This window comes from Monopterus albus, unplaced genomic scaffold (assembly GCF_001952655.1).
Source record: "Monopterus albus unplaced genomic scaffold, M_albus_1.0 scaffold456.1, whole genome shotgun sequence".
NCBI classification, from domain to species: Eukaryota; Metazoa; Chordata; class Actinopteri; order Synbranchiformes; family Synbranchidae; genus Monopterus; species Monopterus albus.
In genome coordinates, this window is record NW_018128336.1 from 124,371 (window position 1) to 141,384 (window position 17,014).

The 17,014-nt window shown below is 45.5% G+C and overlaps 1 protein-coding gene across 1 annotated transcript in view; it reads right to left on the reverse strand.

The window, feature by feature from the left end:
* camk2b2 (calcium/calmodulin-dependent protein kinase (CaM kinase) II beta 2) overlaps window positions 1-17,014 on the reverse strand; it is a 31,779-nt gene that overhangs the window by 12,461 nt on the left and 2,304 nt on the right. The window contains exons 2-12 of the mRNA XM_020587403.1: window positions 16,112-16,206; window positions 13,465-13,524; window positions 12,883-12,937; window positions 12,309-12,374; window positions 7,766-7,838; window positions 5,468-5,570; window positions 4,254-4,337; window positions 4,080-4,174; window positions 3,876-3,998; window positions 2,283-2,366; window positions 1,271-1,313 (exon numbers count right to left, since the gene is read on the reverse strand). Coding sequence (XP_020443059.1) covers window positions 1,271-1,313; window positions 2,283-2,366; window positions 3,876-3,998; window positions 4,080-4,174; window positions 4,254-4,337; window positions 5,468-5,570; window positions 7,766-7,838; window positions 12,309-12,374; window positions 12,883-12,937; window positions 13,465-13,524; window positions 16,112-16,206 — 881 coding nt within the window. The remainder of the gene's footprint in view (window positions 1-1,270; window positions 1,314-2,282; window positions 2,367-3,875; window positions 3,999-4,079; window positions 4,175-4,253; window positions 4,338-5,467; window positions 5,571-7,765; window positions 7,839-12,308; window positions 12,375-12,882; window positions 12,938-13,464; window positions 13,525-16,111; window positions 16,207-17,014) is intronic.

Below are 17,014 nucleotides of genomic sequence, written 5' to 3' on the forward strand. Positions count from 1 at the left end.
CCCCCCCCCCGCCCTGACGGCGGCGGGGGCTGTAGTCTGCCGACCCACTGCAACACAGAGAGGAAGTCAGAATAGGATGATAAGAAACTGAAGGCCACACGAAGTGTTAGTCTTTAAACAGAACAACACAATAAAGACAATTTGACTAAAGGTGGATGTTTCTGCATTTCCAGAGGAGCACACAGGTAAAGAGGTGGTGACACGAACATTTATAACAAGTCTCTGACCTGTCACAGTTACTGATGGATACTTTGGAAAGAAGCAGGGTAAGTATAATACACTAGGTTTCTGTATTTATACTGCAGTTCAGGTTATTTCTGGGTTTTTGGACACATTAAGAAAAATCCACCCTGGTTCAACAGTAAATCTGTATCTTCTCTCCCACTGGATGTTCACTAGGAGAACCATAAGTGACGCTGTCGACCGATTTTAAGAAAAACAATGTTGGACAAGATGGAGGGAAATACATCAGCGGAGCAGCACAGTCCGCACGACGCTGCAAATCACATGTTGGCATCAGTATGATCACATGAATATGACATGAGTCACCGCTTGGGAGTAGTTGAGTAGTTCGCCACAGCAGACCCCCACACACAACACACCACAGAACGCTGCAGGGAACCGGCAGGAAAGGTTGCATTACTTGTGGTAATTAAATAAAATCACATCAGTGGTGAGTGGGTGTAACATGACAGAAACAAACTGGGCAACAACACAAACGGCGCTTGTGTCCATGGAGGCCCACGTTTCCATGAGATACTGATGCACAGTACATGTTTTACATACATGTTTCATTAGACAGAAAATGTGCCACGCTGTGTCCAGTGTGTGGAGACACACTCACCGGCCACTTTATTAGGTACACCTGTACAAACGTCAGTGCAACACATCTGTGTTTAAGAAGCTCAGCGTGTTTCAGTTCTTGGTGAAATTGTCATAAATGTATAAATTAAATTTTATGTTTATTCTCGAGGTCATAGTTAAAGCTGGTGTTGTACTGGACTACATTACATTTAGAGGTGTCCTCCCCAGCTATATAAGAGGGTCAGAATATTAGGAACACCTCTAAAATGCACAAAAACCAGGCGAATATCTCTGCTGCGCTTCCTGCTTCCTCTAACGCTGCCGCCCATCAACCTCCTGTGTGTTTGTGTGTGTATGTGTGAAGAGATGGCAGGAGACAGATGGCGTGTCATCCTGTCCTCCGCTCCCTCTCAGGGCACTGACATGTTCCCTTGACTCTCTCGTCTCTTTAACGAGCAGCACTCACCAGAGAAGTTCCTGGAGACGAGCATGGTGGTCAGAATGGCACCCTGTGGACGGAGGAGGAAAAGACACGGGCGAAGAGTCAAACTCCTTGTGCACACATATAATAAGCAGCCTTATGTAACAGCCATGACAGAAGCCTCACTCAGCTGAACATTTCCACATCCTTTCCAAGACAAGTCTGACTTAACTGTGGTCAGATGAATGTAAAGGCAGCATCATGAAGGTAAATATACAGAGAGAAAAAAGTGCATCTACTTCTTTCTACGATTACTGTAATACCTGTATTAACTGAAACATTCTGTCTTAATCACAAATCAAATCAAATGAGTTTAATAAATCTGGAAACACAGCGAGGGAGTCAGCTATATAACAGAAGAGGTTAAAAAGCCCTCCTGTGACCAACACCCTCCTTGTACTTCCAATGTACATGAATAAATGAGTGCAGCTTTGCGTGCACTATGTCGACAAACACATTGTCCCGGCACTGCGTGATTGTGTGCTGTCAGAGGACATAAAACAGGTGGCGGAGTCAGCTCTCATTAATGAAATTAACATGAGAATTTATAAGTGGATTCAATCACGACTGTCACTAAGGTTTCAAATTGGTTTGAAAATCCATCGGTGACGCAGCCTGTGAGAGAACAAAGCGCTTCCTCCTCCCTATCAAAACATTTATAACTCGCTGCTGTCTCTCAGAGCTCCACTGGCCCGAACGTTACATTACTGTCAACGCTAAATTACACGCTGTATTGTTGAATAATGATGTTTTACACATCACAGATGATCTCTGCTACATCTCCTCCTGTGAAGTTGTCACCAACACATAGGGGACACTAACCCAGCAATGTTCCATATCACATGTCTGAAAGAGGCTTTATCTGAGAGTCTGGGGGGAAAATAAAACCTGCAGTATAAAATGTGCAATTCATGTTTGCTGATGTCATCTGGTCAGAGTAAACATCTCCAGAAGAAGACGCAGATACTGTTTATAACTTCCTCGTGACCCTTCGCACCTTGAGTTTCCTCCTGGCGTTAAACTTCTTCAGGCACTCGACCGTCTCCTGTCTGTGCATCATGGAGGCCACTGTTGAGCGTTGCTGTGGGGGGACAGAGAGAGACGTGCTGAAAATAAAGAATCAGAAGAGCAGCTCTGACAGTGACAGCGTTATGTGGGCAGGAGCTGTCACTGAGACTCGCTTCCCTCAGGTTGTTAGGTGACGACAGGGCTAAACCCATTCCTCTTGGCTTTTCAGTGTCGTGACAGTCATCACTCATCTCTACACTGTTAATGTACATGATACAACACATGAAGCAATACACTGGTCTACAAAGGCTAGGGTCGCATGGGGGGGGGTTCAGATCCCTCCTGAAACCCTGATAGTTAGATACACTGTCCCTTCCCACATTTATATACAACAAACCATCTGAGACAAACTTAACCAAGTGTCCCGTGTGTGTGCGTGAGCTGGAGAGCCTGATATTTTTGTTGATGGAAAGCACACAGAAGTGCTTTCTGCTGAGACAGGCTGCTCATTAGCTCTTCTCTGGGACAAACCGTTCAAGATAAGCTGACCCAGTATCAGCAGATATCAGAGATTGCATGTTTGGAAACAGGTGGTGCTGATGCATTGGCATCGTCTGACAGAAGTTCACAAGCTTTCTGTTAGAGGATTTACAAATTAGAAATTGCTGAAGAATTAGACGGGACATTAAATGTAGTTTTCTGTCAGCAGTGACAGGGCGGTGGTGATCAGATGTAGCTAAAAATGTTGAAGTGTTGAAATGAAAAGCTCTTTAATCGTCACACCCACAGCCTTTGGTTTGCCACTGACTCAACCAGAAAAGATTAAATGGCCCCAGTGAGTCTCCCGGGAGTCTTCAGTCTTGGTCCTCACTGTTTGGTATCGCTGTGTGACCACATTGAACATGGACAAGACAAAGAAAGGTTGTCTGAGGAGGTCAGGAAGAAAAGAAGCACCAAACATGGTCGAGATGAAGGCCACAGAGCGTCTCTAAGCAGCTGGGTGCTCCAGTGACCACAGCTGCTCAGATCATTAACAAGTGGTCAGCCCACGGGGGCGTAGCCGACCTCCCTGGACATGAAGAGGAACACTGAGCCCAGACTGAACTTGGTAACCGCCAAGCAGATACAAGCTGAGCTCCGGGGCTTTCTGAGTGATGGAGGGCCAACAAAGAGGAACATATGTCCTCAGTACCGGCACGGGGGCTCAGCGTTGACCCTCCAAAATGCCGCCATGAGAGGTGGTATTTTTGCTGAGGCAAGCCCGCCCACCTCCTCTATAAACAGACCCGGGTGGAACAGAGGGTTGGGCAGAGGCGTGTGACGTTTTGACGCTGCTGTTGATATTTCTGATGTGTGTCTTATATGGCCACACATTTTCATCTGTTGTGTTATTTTATGTTACTTCAAAAATCAGAAGCAACACGCCTCTTCTATTAAATATGGACCAGAGAACGATGGATACCATTTACTTCTGTCAGCTTCAACTTCTTTCAGAGAAAATCATGTTGTTTCCATCATGTCTATGTGCGTAGTGGAGGAAAATGGATAGATGTCTATGTGCGTGTGTCCTTCATGCACTTACGCAGACCCATGGGTGCTTCAGAGCCTCCTGGGCAGTGATTCTTTTGGCCGGGTTGATCGTCAGCATCTGGTTGATCAGGTTTTTAGCCTCCGGAGTCACGGTGTCCCACTCTGGGGAGGGAAACTACACAGCACACACACCCATGCAGCATCATTTCTGGTTTACAGTGAGAGAAATGGAGGCGAGTGACGGCAGCAGGCTCACGTCGTAGGCTCCAGCCTTGATCTGCTGGTAGAGTTTGTGCTGGTCCTCGTCCCAGAATGGTGGGTACCCAACCAAAAGGATGTAGAGGATCACACCTACAAAACACAAGCTTTGTCTGAGAGACCAGGAGGAGGGAGAGGAGGTGGTGCAGAGAAACACAGACAAAGAGCTCACCACAGGCCCAGATGTCCACAGGTTTACCGTACGCCTCCTTCCTCAGCACCTCTGGGGACAAGTACCCGGGGGTCCCCGCAAAACCTGCACACACGAGCACAGACAGACACAAATCAGAGTCCAGTTTCTTGTAGGTGAGTTCTGCTTTGTTGTTGTCTACATTTAACACTTTGAGAGAGAGAGAGAGCAGCTGGTGGATGAGTCTCACTTTGATCCAGGAACGCCCCAAATCACACAGTGCAAAGGAAGCTCCAGTTCTAATGAAACTGGCTTATTATATAGCAAAAGGTTTTGTGCTATGATGGAATATTTTGAGGGAGCACACACGGCGTTATGTCAGACAGAGTCTATATCACTGCACCGAGTGCATTATGATAATGTAGCTTAATGTAGAGCCAGCGCTGTTAGCTGCTGCAGGCCCTTTTAATAGATCTCTATATTGGCTCTGGGTCAAAGTAAATAGAAGGAAGTACATTTACTGCACTTGGTTCAGTCTCACAAATTAGCCTACAAGTACAGCACCGACCATTTTAGCTAGTCTCCAGAACAGAAAACCACCAGTGCAGCGTCACTCTGTTCTCTCTGGGAAAAAGAAAGAATGTCTTAAAGACATGGAACCTGAAAACAAAAACAAGATGACAGTGTGTGGAAGCAGAGCCCTTCGTGGTCGAGAGGAGGGTGGGAACAGACTGGCAGATGCTACAGTACATTTCTCTTTGGGGGCATCGGGGAGCTGGTTACCCAGCGGTCGATTCACACCATTAGTTACTGCACAATGTCTTTGGAAACACACTGAAATGTGGGAGGATGTCTGAGATGAGATCATCTTTTACTAACAAGGCTTTTGAGAACATTTAGATAAGTTTGCTGGAGACTCGGCCAGCGTCAGGGCCTTTGTTGAAAAAATAATGTCCTGCAGTCACAGCAGGTCATTTCCACCGATAGAAATTGAGCTGTTGCAGGTTTAAGATTCAAACAAGCTAAAACAAGTCAACTGGAAACGTTAAGTCAGTGTTAGAAGGAGGCTTCGACCGCCCTGAGCTCATGTCGGCTCTTGCTGTAAACAGAAATGTTAGCAGGTGTAGGGCCTTCAAGGCAGTGATGGTGCATCAGCTGCAGGTCTCTCCCTAAGAAAGACTTTAATCTCAGTCAGACTCCTGAATAAATATCCAAGCAGCCATGTGTGTAACTGAAACTGTGTTTGTGTAACATACCAAACCAAGCCTGCTGTTCTCCTTGAACCTCGATGGCCAGTCCAAAGTCCGCCAGCTTCACTGCTGCGTTCTTACACTTGCTGGCCAGCAGCAGGTTCTCCGGCTGCATGTACAACACAAGCACAGGCACGTCAGCAAAGCCCTCCTGTCGGGGGGGTTTAGAAGTTTTAAAACGTCCAAACTCTTTGTGGTTGTACTGTTTCCTATTTTGAGCCTCTTCGTGGTCTCTTTGCTGTAGCTTTTTCCTGTGGTTGTTTTTAGTCCCTGATTGATTTTCATCTCTTTCTGGAAATGTGTGTCTCTCAATGGTCGTTTTGTGTCTTTATAGTTTTTTTTGCACATCTTTCTACTGGTATTGTGTCTATCTGTGCTGACAACAGCAATAAACGCCAATTGCACACATTCGTACCAACACTCCTACATATTCTAATACACACACACTCAGACAGATGGGACAAATGTGTAAGAGCTGTTTTTACCATTTGTGTATATGAGGAAGGCCAAACACAGCTCATCACAGTCGTGTCTTTGCTGCTCAGACGCTGATGTAACAGCAATCTGACGAGCATCCAGAGACCACACTACACACAGGGACAACACTGGTAGGACGGACAGAAACGGCCACAGGCCAATCACTGTCACCCTCTGCTGGTCAGACACACTTAGAGGCTTTTCATCCAGCTCTGGACAAGAACGTGAACCGTACAGCTGTGAAACCCAGCAAAGAAGGAGCAAGTAGCTTTGACCTTGTACCACACTTACTGTGTGGATTTAGGGCGTACAGTATTTCAGTACTGGGAGCTGTGAGATATTGTAGTATGTTCTCTTGCAGCACAGTTTTTTTGCAGACTGACACCGTTTTTGATGAGCCAGCAGACAAGTAACTAAAGCATCAGTACAGTAAAGGACGGCGTTTTGTTGTCTCTGGGCCTGGACACAAATTATTTCTTAGGTTTATCAGGGAATCCTACAGGATCATGTCAGAGTGGCTGCAGCCGAGGCTCAGTAGGAGCTGGGGGATGTGGCAGGACAGTGACCATATTAAAGTAAATCTATGACAGAATGGCTTCAAAACATGAAACTCTGCCATGTGGAGCGTCCCAGTCAGAGCCCAGACTTCCACCCAGCAGAGATGCTATGGAACGAGCTCAGAGATCGGTTCACACCACACACACAGAATGGTCCAAAGTTCCTCCTGAACACTATGCAGGCCTGATCCACAGCTACAGGAAGCAGCTGTGTGAGGTTAATACTGCCAAAGCAACTTCAGCCACTTTTAAAATCCTAAGGTTCACTTACTTTTTCCACCATCACTTTGACTGTTTCACAGCTGGGTTCAATAAAGACAAGACAAATTACAATTGCTTGTGCACTATCAGCTCCAGTGCCCAGTGTTTGTCTACACTTGTGACTTAGATGAAGATCTGATCAAATTTTGTGACAAATCATGTAGAAAACCAGGGAATAACAAGTTTTTCAATGACCTCTTTGCAACTATAATCAATGAATCAGTGTATAAAACATCAGAAACAAGTAACCACTGTTTACCTCGCCTCTTGCCCACTGTCAGCTGGGATTGGCTCCAGCCCCCCCACCCCCGCGACCCCATTCAGGACTAAGCAGTATAGATAATGGATGGTTGGATTATAATGTGTTTAATCATTACAAATAACATGGTTATTAACAGTTTATATATCATTTTACAGTAAATGTGTCCTTTTTTACTGGGGATGTAGAATCCCTTACACTTATTTGTGTATTTTTGAGGAGAGTAATTGAAGAGAACTGAAAAAACCCCAGTTCAGTAATAAAGCAGCCAGGTGTCATTTTGTCCTGTGTGTGTCAGTGTGTGTGACCCTTGTGGATGGGATCCACAAGCAATCGCACGTGAACTAGTTCTTACAAGACACATCTGTGAATAAAAGTTAAACTGTGAAAAGTTTATAACCTGCTGTTTTTAGGATTCTGTGTTTTAGACGACCAGGACTCATTCAGGAGTAATTAGAACCCACAACAAAAACATGACTACACTCAAATGCATGCAAACATCTACTGAAACACAAATGCACACAAAAAGGCAAACACACACATGTGCACACAGCCACATGCACACACACAGACAGATACACAGTCATGCATGTACTGACAGATCAGGACAACAGACATGCTGAGTGTTAAATAGATCTCACTGCACTTACCAGCCCTCAGAATCTAGAACAACAGTCAGACGCAGACAAATACAACTTTAACTTCCTGTCAACACACACGCAGACACTCACACCCGTGCAGGTGACTCACCTTGAGATCTCTGTGTACCACCCCCATCTGATGGCAGTGGAGCACGGCCTCCAGGATCTGCTGGATGCAATGACTGCATGCAAACAGCAGGGGGAGCAGGTTAGTCTGAACACATCCAGCCCCCAGCACCATGCAGAGGCAGCAGTGCACACACACACAAACGCACACACGCAAGGATATCACAGTCAGCTCTGTCTCTCACACACACATGCTTTCAGTATAGAAATGGTCTCTCTCTGCACACACGTGAAACAGTGAAGAGTGAGTCTGTCTGTGAGCTACCGAGGGAGAAGGTGTGCACTTTGCTATTTTCTGTTTTCACCAGAGTCAAGGAGACATTTCCTTCTATTAGTTCACACATCAGCACAGATGTTTCCGCTCTGCCTTCTTCAGTGTGCAACAGTCATTCAGTTTCATGGTTGAGTCTTTTTACATTTGTACCTGGAATGCGTGGGGTCACCCCTAACCTAAGGCTCAGGTCATCAAATAAGTCTGAGGGGTCATGAGATGATAAATGGGAGAAGAAAGGAAGAAAAACCTAATTTCAGATACTCATAGTTGTCTTTGTCTCTCTCTGTCTATTTGGACGTTTAACTAATCTTTTAATCCCAAATTTGCCTGAAGGAGCTTTACAGTCAGGACAGACCCCTGAATCGAAAACTTCACCCCCAAAGAAACGTAATGGAACCAGAGACGTTTGTCACAATAGTTAAAAGCTACAGATTTAGTATTTATCAAGGCTGTTTTTTATTATGAATGTATCATATGTTAAAACCTTAAAAGTAGCTACAACTGTCAAATAAATGTTCCTCCTCACACATGTACTTTGTCACTTGTGAACCCTTTTCTTGGACTTTGGAGTATGACTTTGGTCATACACACCCCAGTTCTCCTTTTGCCTTTGGCTGAGCACAGTGTTCTTCTCCTTACTGTCAAGGCAGAGCCAGACGTTGTACAGGTAGTGTAGGAGTGCTGCAGCTCCACGTGGGAGACTCTGTGTCTAACCTGCACATTCCCCTGTTTAATTTAGTCAGGAACAGCAGCAACACCGCCTCTGAAGAAGACACTGCTACTCCACTGAACTCTTCACTCACTCTCTCTCTCTCGGTCTTGTCTGCCACAGGAAATGCCAGTTCTAGTTCAGTCTAAAACACACAGTATCAATCCCAGAAGCAAAACCTGAAGACAGACAGACACACAGAAGGAGACAGACAGACAGCAGGCTGTTGTTCAAATCACAGGCAACAACAAAACACAAGCAAGTCAAGAGCAGCGAGGGTGCAGGGGAATGCAGCACGAGACACACACACACACACACACACCTTGAGGTCCCTGTGCACTATGTCATGTTGGTGGGTGTAAGACACACTGTCTAGAATCTGATGGATACAGTGACTGTGGAGACAAAACGACAGGGAGAGCAGCAGATAAAGGAGGGAAGGGAAGGAAGCATAACAACAGTAATACAGAGAAGAGGAAGGAGATGGGAAGCACGTGACAGGAGGAGGCTGGAACAGGTAAAGAAAGAAGTTTAAGGGGTGGGTTCACCAAAATGACAAAACCATCTTTACCTATCTCTTAGTGCCACATCAACACTGCTGGTTTTATTTTTCCATTTTTGAGATATTTACCTTTACCTGTTTGAGATTTCTGCCTTCACCCCACTGCAATGAATGTCAGTGGAATTTAATGTCAGGTGCTCACAGCATTAAAAATCACTGTACAGTGATGTACAAAGGTTTTAGACATAAAGCAAGATTCTCCATCAATAGCTTTTATTTAACAAAAAGCACCAACAGTGGCCTGTAAACCAGCCCCGGTTCTCCTCCATACACCTACACACAATTCTTCCAAGTGTCAGGCCATACAACGAATCTGGGACCAATCGGACGCCTCCCTGAAGTTACTGTGTGACACGTAAGAATCTCAGACTTTGTACTGTATATAAACGAGATTAAAAGGCCACACGGCCACAGTGATCTTATTACACCGGGCCCTGGGATCATCAAATCTTGACTCCTACTTCTGCACTATGGGTGCTAATAGATGTGACAACGCTACATGTGACACTCATAAAGCCTATATGCTAAAGTCAGCGTGCACACAGAGATCATGCTAAGATTTTTAGCAGGCATTAGCCTGTGTTTACACCATCTTGGTTTAGTGTGCTAGCATGCTAACTCTTTCCAACTGAGACTAACGGGAACTGGTTAGTTATGCAGATAAAATCGAAGTATTAGACAAATTACAACTTTGACCTGATGTGAACGTGCACATTCCAGTTTCCTGACAATCCAATAGATTCCTCATGAAAAATGTCACTGTGCTGGTGGCTTTAGAGGAGACGTCAGCAGGATTCATCCTCTGGGGTCCATGAATATCTGCACAAAACCTCACGACAATCCATCTGTGGCAGTTTATGAAACAGGAAGTTTATCCAGACAGGGGCATGAATGTGCACATTCCAGTTTCCTGACAATTCAATAGATTCCTCATGAAAAATGTCACTGTGCTGGTGGCTTTAGAGGAGACGTCAGCAGGATTCATCCTCTGGGGTCCATGAATATCTGCACAAAACCTCACGACAATCCATCTCATAGCTGCTGAGACGTTTCTGCCTGGTGGACCGACACACTGACACACTGCTATCGTGGCAACTTGTCTTTCCAGTGACAGTGAATAATCCACAGAACTCACTGTCAACAACTTTCACTGAACTATTTAACATGGAATAAATGGTTTCTAACATGGTTCACCATGCGCTCTGTTGATTAGCCATAAAAACGTGCACAATGTTTCTGGAAAGTCGCACCTATAGGTCACCACACACTCTTCACCTCCACTGTACCGGGGTGAAGGCAGAGGGCGAAGAAACCTGTATCTCAAAACCTGGACATAAAACCAAAATGGCATCAGTGACACAGTAAGTCTCTGTTTTCAGGGAGGGACTGAGCGATTCTGTGTGCAGATGGAGGGGAGACAGGAAGCCGTCAGTGAGATCCTGCTGGACAGTAACGAGGCCATGCAAGTTACACACCCACACACAAACACAGAGTGACACACAGACACACATCATTCATGCAAAGAGAACAAGACAGAGTAAAGGCACATCGGAGGGAAAGTAAAGCTGGAGAATAAAGAGGAAGAGACACTGAATCCACTCAGTCCACTAACTCCAGTGTGCATATGCATTTTAAATTCATTTTTCTTTTTGGGTGTGCTGATGGATAGAGATGTGGATGGGTTTCTAAGAGATGTGCATGCAAAACAAACCACAACGACTGAGGAGATCAACATGAGCAGCTGCATGACAAACTGCATGGGGCCAAAAGAGCGATGGATGGAAAATGTTTCATATCCAAGAAGGAAACCTATTTAGTTTCGATCTGAGGAGGAAAGTTATGGATGTGGACGGTGGGTGGGATCGTCTTCACTGACCTTTGTCAGCTCTTACAACAATACGAATACAAAATATAGAGACAGAACTGAAGCTAATGTCATCCAGTACAGCACCACCTTAAACTACAACCTCAATAATAAACATAGAACTGAATTTATACATTTACAGTACGACAATTTCACCAAAAACTGATTCATGTTGAGCTTCATAAACACAGATGTTAAGGCAGAAGTGTGTACAATTGTACAGGTGTACCTAATAAAGTGGCCCAGGAGTGGATATGATCATCTTGACCCATACAGCTTCTGCTTTTACCAGTATCTCTTCATTAATCAGTACTGGATGTTTTTAGGCAAATGATGATTTGGCCAGTTACATGTAAATCACCTTGCGTCACACCCTTGCTGAGTGGCTTTGTGTGCTCAGTCGCTTTATACCCTCCGTACAGTATTATCCTTGGCTCTGTATCTTCTGTGTTCTCTATAAGCTGCTGGATGACTTAAACGTCCCTCGAGTATTCAATATGGAGACAAGCTCTGAACAAAATGATGCTAGTCAGGCTTTGTGTCAGTTCACTGTGTTGCTTTATGATTTATGTATTACATGCATTCGCTAATCAAAACAAAAGCTGCTCCCTCTTGAAGTCTGACGGTTTTTGTCATGTGCTTCAGTGTTTTTATGTTGAAAGTATATGAACAAAACCCTAACAGGTGGGTGAGACCGGGAGTGAGAGATAAAGAGATTTAAAATCAACTGCGCCTCTCTTTCTACCTCGTTTCTGTCCCCTTCTTTCCTTCTCTCTCTCGCCTCCACAAACCGCCTCCACAGTCAAACTGATTTGAGTCTCCCTCCTGAGGGGGTTACAGCGTGGGCGTGAATGCAGTTTTTTTTTTTTTTCCTTTTGCATGTGGACGTTTCCATCTGTCTGTAAAATTCTGACTCCAGGAAAAAGAGCACAGAAAACTCCACAGAGGTATTATCATCATCATACCCAGAGCCTGTAATGCCAAAGGCAATGTGTTAGGTGTGTTGTGTGTGTGCTAATGAGAGGAGCGAACTCTGCCGGAGACACTGCAGAGGCTGGAGGACTGACACATGGAGGGGATGTAGAAGATGAGACAGATGAGATTCACGAGTGTTTACCTGGCATCTGCTTCACTGTAGTACTCTCTAGCCACAATGTCCTCAAACAGCTCCCCTCCTGTCACCCTGAGAAATGTAAAGGCCGAGGTTAAAACGCCAGATTACATACATTTACTCACTCATTCACACACGCACACACACACACACACACACACACACCCACACACACACACACACACACACACAGGAGGGGGATGTCCTCATTAGGGGGAAACCCCGGCTGCAGGATTCACTCTGACTGGGTTGCCATGGAGACTGGCTCCGGTGCGTGGGCGTGTGGATGTGTGTGCACTAAAGTGGGAGCCGCAAGGAAAGAGGAAAGGAGGGAGAGAGGGAGGGAGGGAGGGAGGAGAGGAGGTGGGGTTGGATTGTTATGTAATGGGGGAACTGCCTTGGAAGTGGGGATGAAGAGGAGCAGGAACAGAGGATGCTGGAATGTGGATGTAGAGAAGGCAGCATGGAGGTGACAGATTGAAGGAAGATGAAGCACCAGGGAAGAGAGGAGGAGGAGGGCGAGCAGCACAGCATGGCAGAGAGAGAGAAGAGGCAAAGAGGAGGAAACGAGGCAACTCACAGGTCAAAGAGGAGATAGTGGAAGCCCTCCTCTGAGATACTGTCATGGAGACGAACTGGAGGAAAATGAAGAGAAGCAGATACAGAATCAGGATAACAGGATTTCTTTGTATCTCAGACACACACCTCGTGAGTTCAATCTTAAAGGACAAATATGGTGACATTCTATATTTTTCTTATAGTCAGGAATCCACCAAAAGACCAAAACCACCAAGGGACTCATCCTTCCTACTAATAAGCAGGACTGGCCAAAATACTCACAATATAATGATCAATATCAATAATTATCAATGTATAGATTTAATATCATTATTATGGAAGGTAATAGAGAGTGTGTTGAGCAACACTGAAAACACTCCTCAACTGAATTCATGCTCATAGTGATTGTCCATAGATTTATATTAACTCAACACAAAGGTAAAATCCTGACCATGCTAGGTGGCTAATGCTACCAAAACAAACAGCTTTAGATACTAACACATCCTGAAGGAGGAACGCCACACCTGGGGTTATCAGACAATGTGGGAAATCTTAGATAATACACCTTTAAGGAGACACAACACTTAAAAAAGGGGAGTCTCACCGATGTTGGGGTGCTTGAGCAATCTGCAGATCCGAGCTTCTCTCTCCAGTTTCTGATGGTCTACGACAAAGTCAAACAAGGCGTTACAACACATTTAGACAAAGCGAATACAAACAGGTGACATCATTTACCTTTTAACACGTTTCAGGATGAAAAGATAAAATTAGTTTGTAGAGTGTGAAGTGTTCTCAAGGTGACTTACAAGGAGATAGAGACACAACTTTTCTGCATATGTGGTTACACACAAACACAGATGAGAACCCCAGATTTGACCTACTTATCCCCTCAATCCTGACAGAGGAGGGGAGGAGAGGAGAGGAGGAAACAAGAGGAGATGAGGAACTAGCAGACAGAAGAAAATAAGAGAGAAGAAGTGAAAAAGAGAAGAGAAGAGGAAATGATAAGACAGGAGAGGAAACAAAAGAGAGGAGAGGAAAGAGGAGAAGCTAAGGAAAGAAGGTGAGAAAATCACAGGAGAGGAAACAAAGGAGGGCAGGAGAGGTAAGAGGAAGGAATGAGGAGAGAGGAACTAAGAAGACATGAAAACTTAGGAAGGGAAAGAAATAAGAGATGAACGGGAAAGAGAGTACAGGACAGGAAACAAGGAAAGGAAACGAGATGAGAGCACAAGTTGGAAAGATACAAGAATGAAGAGGAGAGACTCAGACGTCTGTGGCGTCTAAGCTCTGACTCAGAGAAAACAGAGAGAATTGTGTGTTTTAACAAAGGTGTTGTGACATCGAGGTCCCTACAGCCCATGGATGGATCACTGGGCAGGCCCACCGCGCTCAGGTCCAGGGGTACAAGGGGTCAGGGGGCCCCTGGACCTGAGCCTCTGTGTGAAGTGACTGTTAACACGTCTTGTTGGAAGGTCTGTCAACAACAGATGATGCAACATGAGAACAAACAGATGCAAAACATCCACAAAGATGCAAAATGAACACAAGGACATGCAAAACAACCTCAGACAGAAACGAGTAAAATAAGCACAAAGAGACACGAACCAATTAAAGATGCAAAGCAAAATGAAAACTGAGTTTCAAAACAAGGACAATGAGAAGCGAAATGGCCACAACTAAACAGACACAAAATGACTTCAACGAACACGAAGACACAAAACCCTTTGTGGACCTGTATGCAGGAGGGTGGGGGACCTGGTAGCGGTCTGGGCCGGGGCCCAGTGTCTGCTAATCCGTCCGTGCCATAGCCGCTTGTTTCTTTGCCATAATTACACCAGTGCTGCTATTTTTAGATGATTTCTGAGGTGATTTTACACGTTTTGATCCTGATTATATCGGGAGACTGAGACATCAAACACAGGACGCTGCTTCATCACACTTCGACTGACAATGACATCATGTCTAAAACACCACAAATAGCACTTTAAAGGCACTGTTCACATTTTGTGTCCCACACGATCTATAGTACAGTGTGAAGCCTGAGCACAAACTGGGTATGTTCTCCTGTTAGTCTGTGTTCCAGTTCCTCTCTCCGAGGAACAGACTTGAAGCTTCACACACTGGAATCAAACAAGCGCTAAAATATGCTAATGTTAGCTTTCAGATCTGGGACACACACTGATGAAAAGCCCCATGATGCTTCAGCTTCTGCCTGTCAGTGCTCAGACCCCTTCTCTCTCTTTATTGCCCCTCAGTCCAAACTCAATAATGTAACAACAACATGACAAAGTGAAGACATGTTTTAGAAATTTCTGACTGAAATCTCTCATTTACAGACGTATTCAGAGCCTGAATCCAGTTCTTTGTAGAAGTTCCTGTGGCAGCAGTTACAGCTTCAGGCTCTACCAACTCTACACACCTGGATTTGGCCAGTTGATCCCGTTGGTCCTGCAGATCCTCTCCAGCTCCGTCAGACTGGATGGGAAGTGTCTGTGAGCTCTTCAGGTTTCTCCACAGATGGTCTGTGGGGGTTAAGTCTGGACATCAGCTGGGCCCCCTCAGGGACAGTCAGAGTCCTGAAGCCGCTCCAGTGTCTTGGCTGTTTGCCTCAGGTCGCTGTCGGCCCAGTCTCAGGTTTTCTTCCAGGACCTCTCTGTGCCTGGCTGCGTTTATCCTTCCCTCAGTTCTGACTGGTCTCTCCTTGGTCTCCTCCCTGACCGAGGCCCTTCTTGTTCCTCAGTCTGGTCGGAGGCTGAATCTAGAAGGGCCCTGCTGGGTCCAGACTTCATCCACGTCCCAGTTACTGAGGCCACCGTGATCCTGGGGAGCTTCAGAGCTTCCGACGTGGTTTGATCCCCTGGTCCTGATCCGGGCCTCACCACAGTCTGACCACAGAGGTCCACAGAGAGCTCCTGGACCTCATGTCCTCACCTGCAGCATGAACTACACAGGTGTGTGTCTTTCTACGCTGGGTCCAGTTTGCCCAGTTTGCCACAGGTGGACTCCAGTCAGGGTCTGGACTCATCTCACACCGGAGGCTCAGTGTGGGGCCACAGCGAAGCGTTCTAAAAGCATGTCTTCACTTTGTTACGGTGGGTTACTTCGTGCACAGTAATGGGCAAAATTGGCAGTTTCATCCATTTAAAATTAAATCTACAACACTGTAAAGTGAAGGGGTCTGAAACTTCCTGAAGCACATCACAGATCTATAACCGTATGTCTTTCACTTGTGACATTATTTGTCTCACCTCTGGCCGAGAGCTTTTTGGTGTTGATGATTTTGGCGGCATACTCCTGGCCTGTGCAGAGTTTGACACAGCGGCGCACCACTGAAAAGGCCCCCCTGGGAAACAAAGACAGGAGAAGGAGATGTGTCAGCTGCCAAATAAGCTTCATCAGTATCAAAGGAAACATCTCAGCCATCAGGTCGACTCGCTGTTGTCCTGGACTCCTCTCTGGCTCTAAACCACCCTGATCTGAGTGTCTGAGTCTCTTCCCCCCTCATTATATTTTTTCTTCAAGGCTGGATTACTAACCGGTTTGCCTGGTCGCATATTTGTTAGAAAGCATGAAGTACAGGATGTCTGGTCCTGCATTTCGTGGTCCTGTCTGTGTCAAAGTCTACTCTGCAACTTTCTTTTATTGTGTTTTATCAAATTGCTTCTGTTTTCCTCTGTGGAAGCTGAAACAGGAAACAGTCTGCAGGTTTCTTTTCTCCACAACGTGAATCAGTTCAGAGAAGCGAGCGGCATCAAGAACCAACAGAAGAAAAGCAGAGTTTCAGGGATACGTCCTCTCAGAGCGTGTGCTGGAGTTTTAGGGCCACATTGGCTCGTCAAACCCCACAGAGACAAACAGAAATAACCACCTCTGACACTCTCAGAGCTAATTTTATCTCACCTCAGTACTGTTATGCAATGAACCACTCAGAGCCCCTGCCTCTCATGAGCTCTCTAACAGGCATACATTATAAAGAGATGGGATGAGTAAGCGTGACACTCGCTGACACCCTCGCCATGTGGTTGGAAAGACAGCAGAGCTTCGACATGACAGGTTATCTGCAGGGCAGGAAGACGACTGGATCTGGGTCCAAAACCTGGATTAACAAATCCCTAATCTAGTCTTTTAGATTGACCCTTTTATTTTTACCA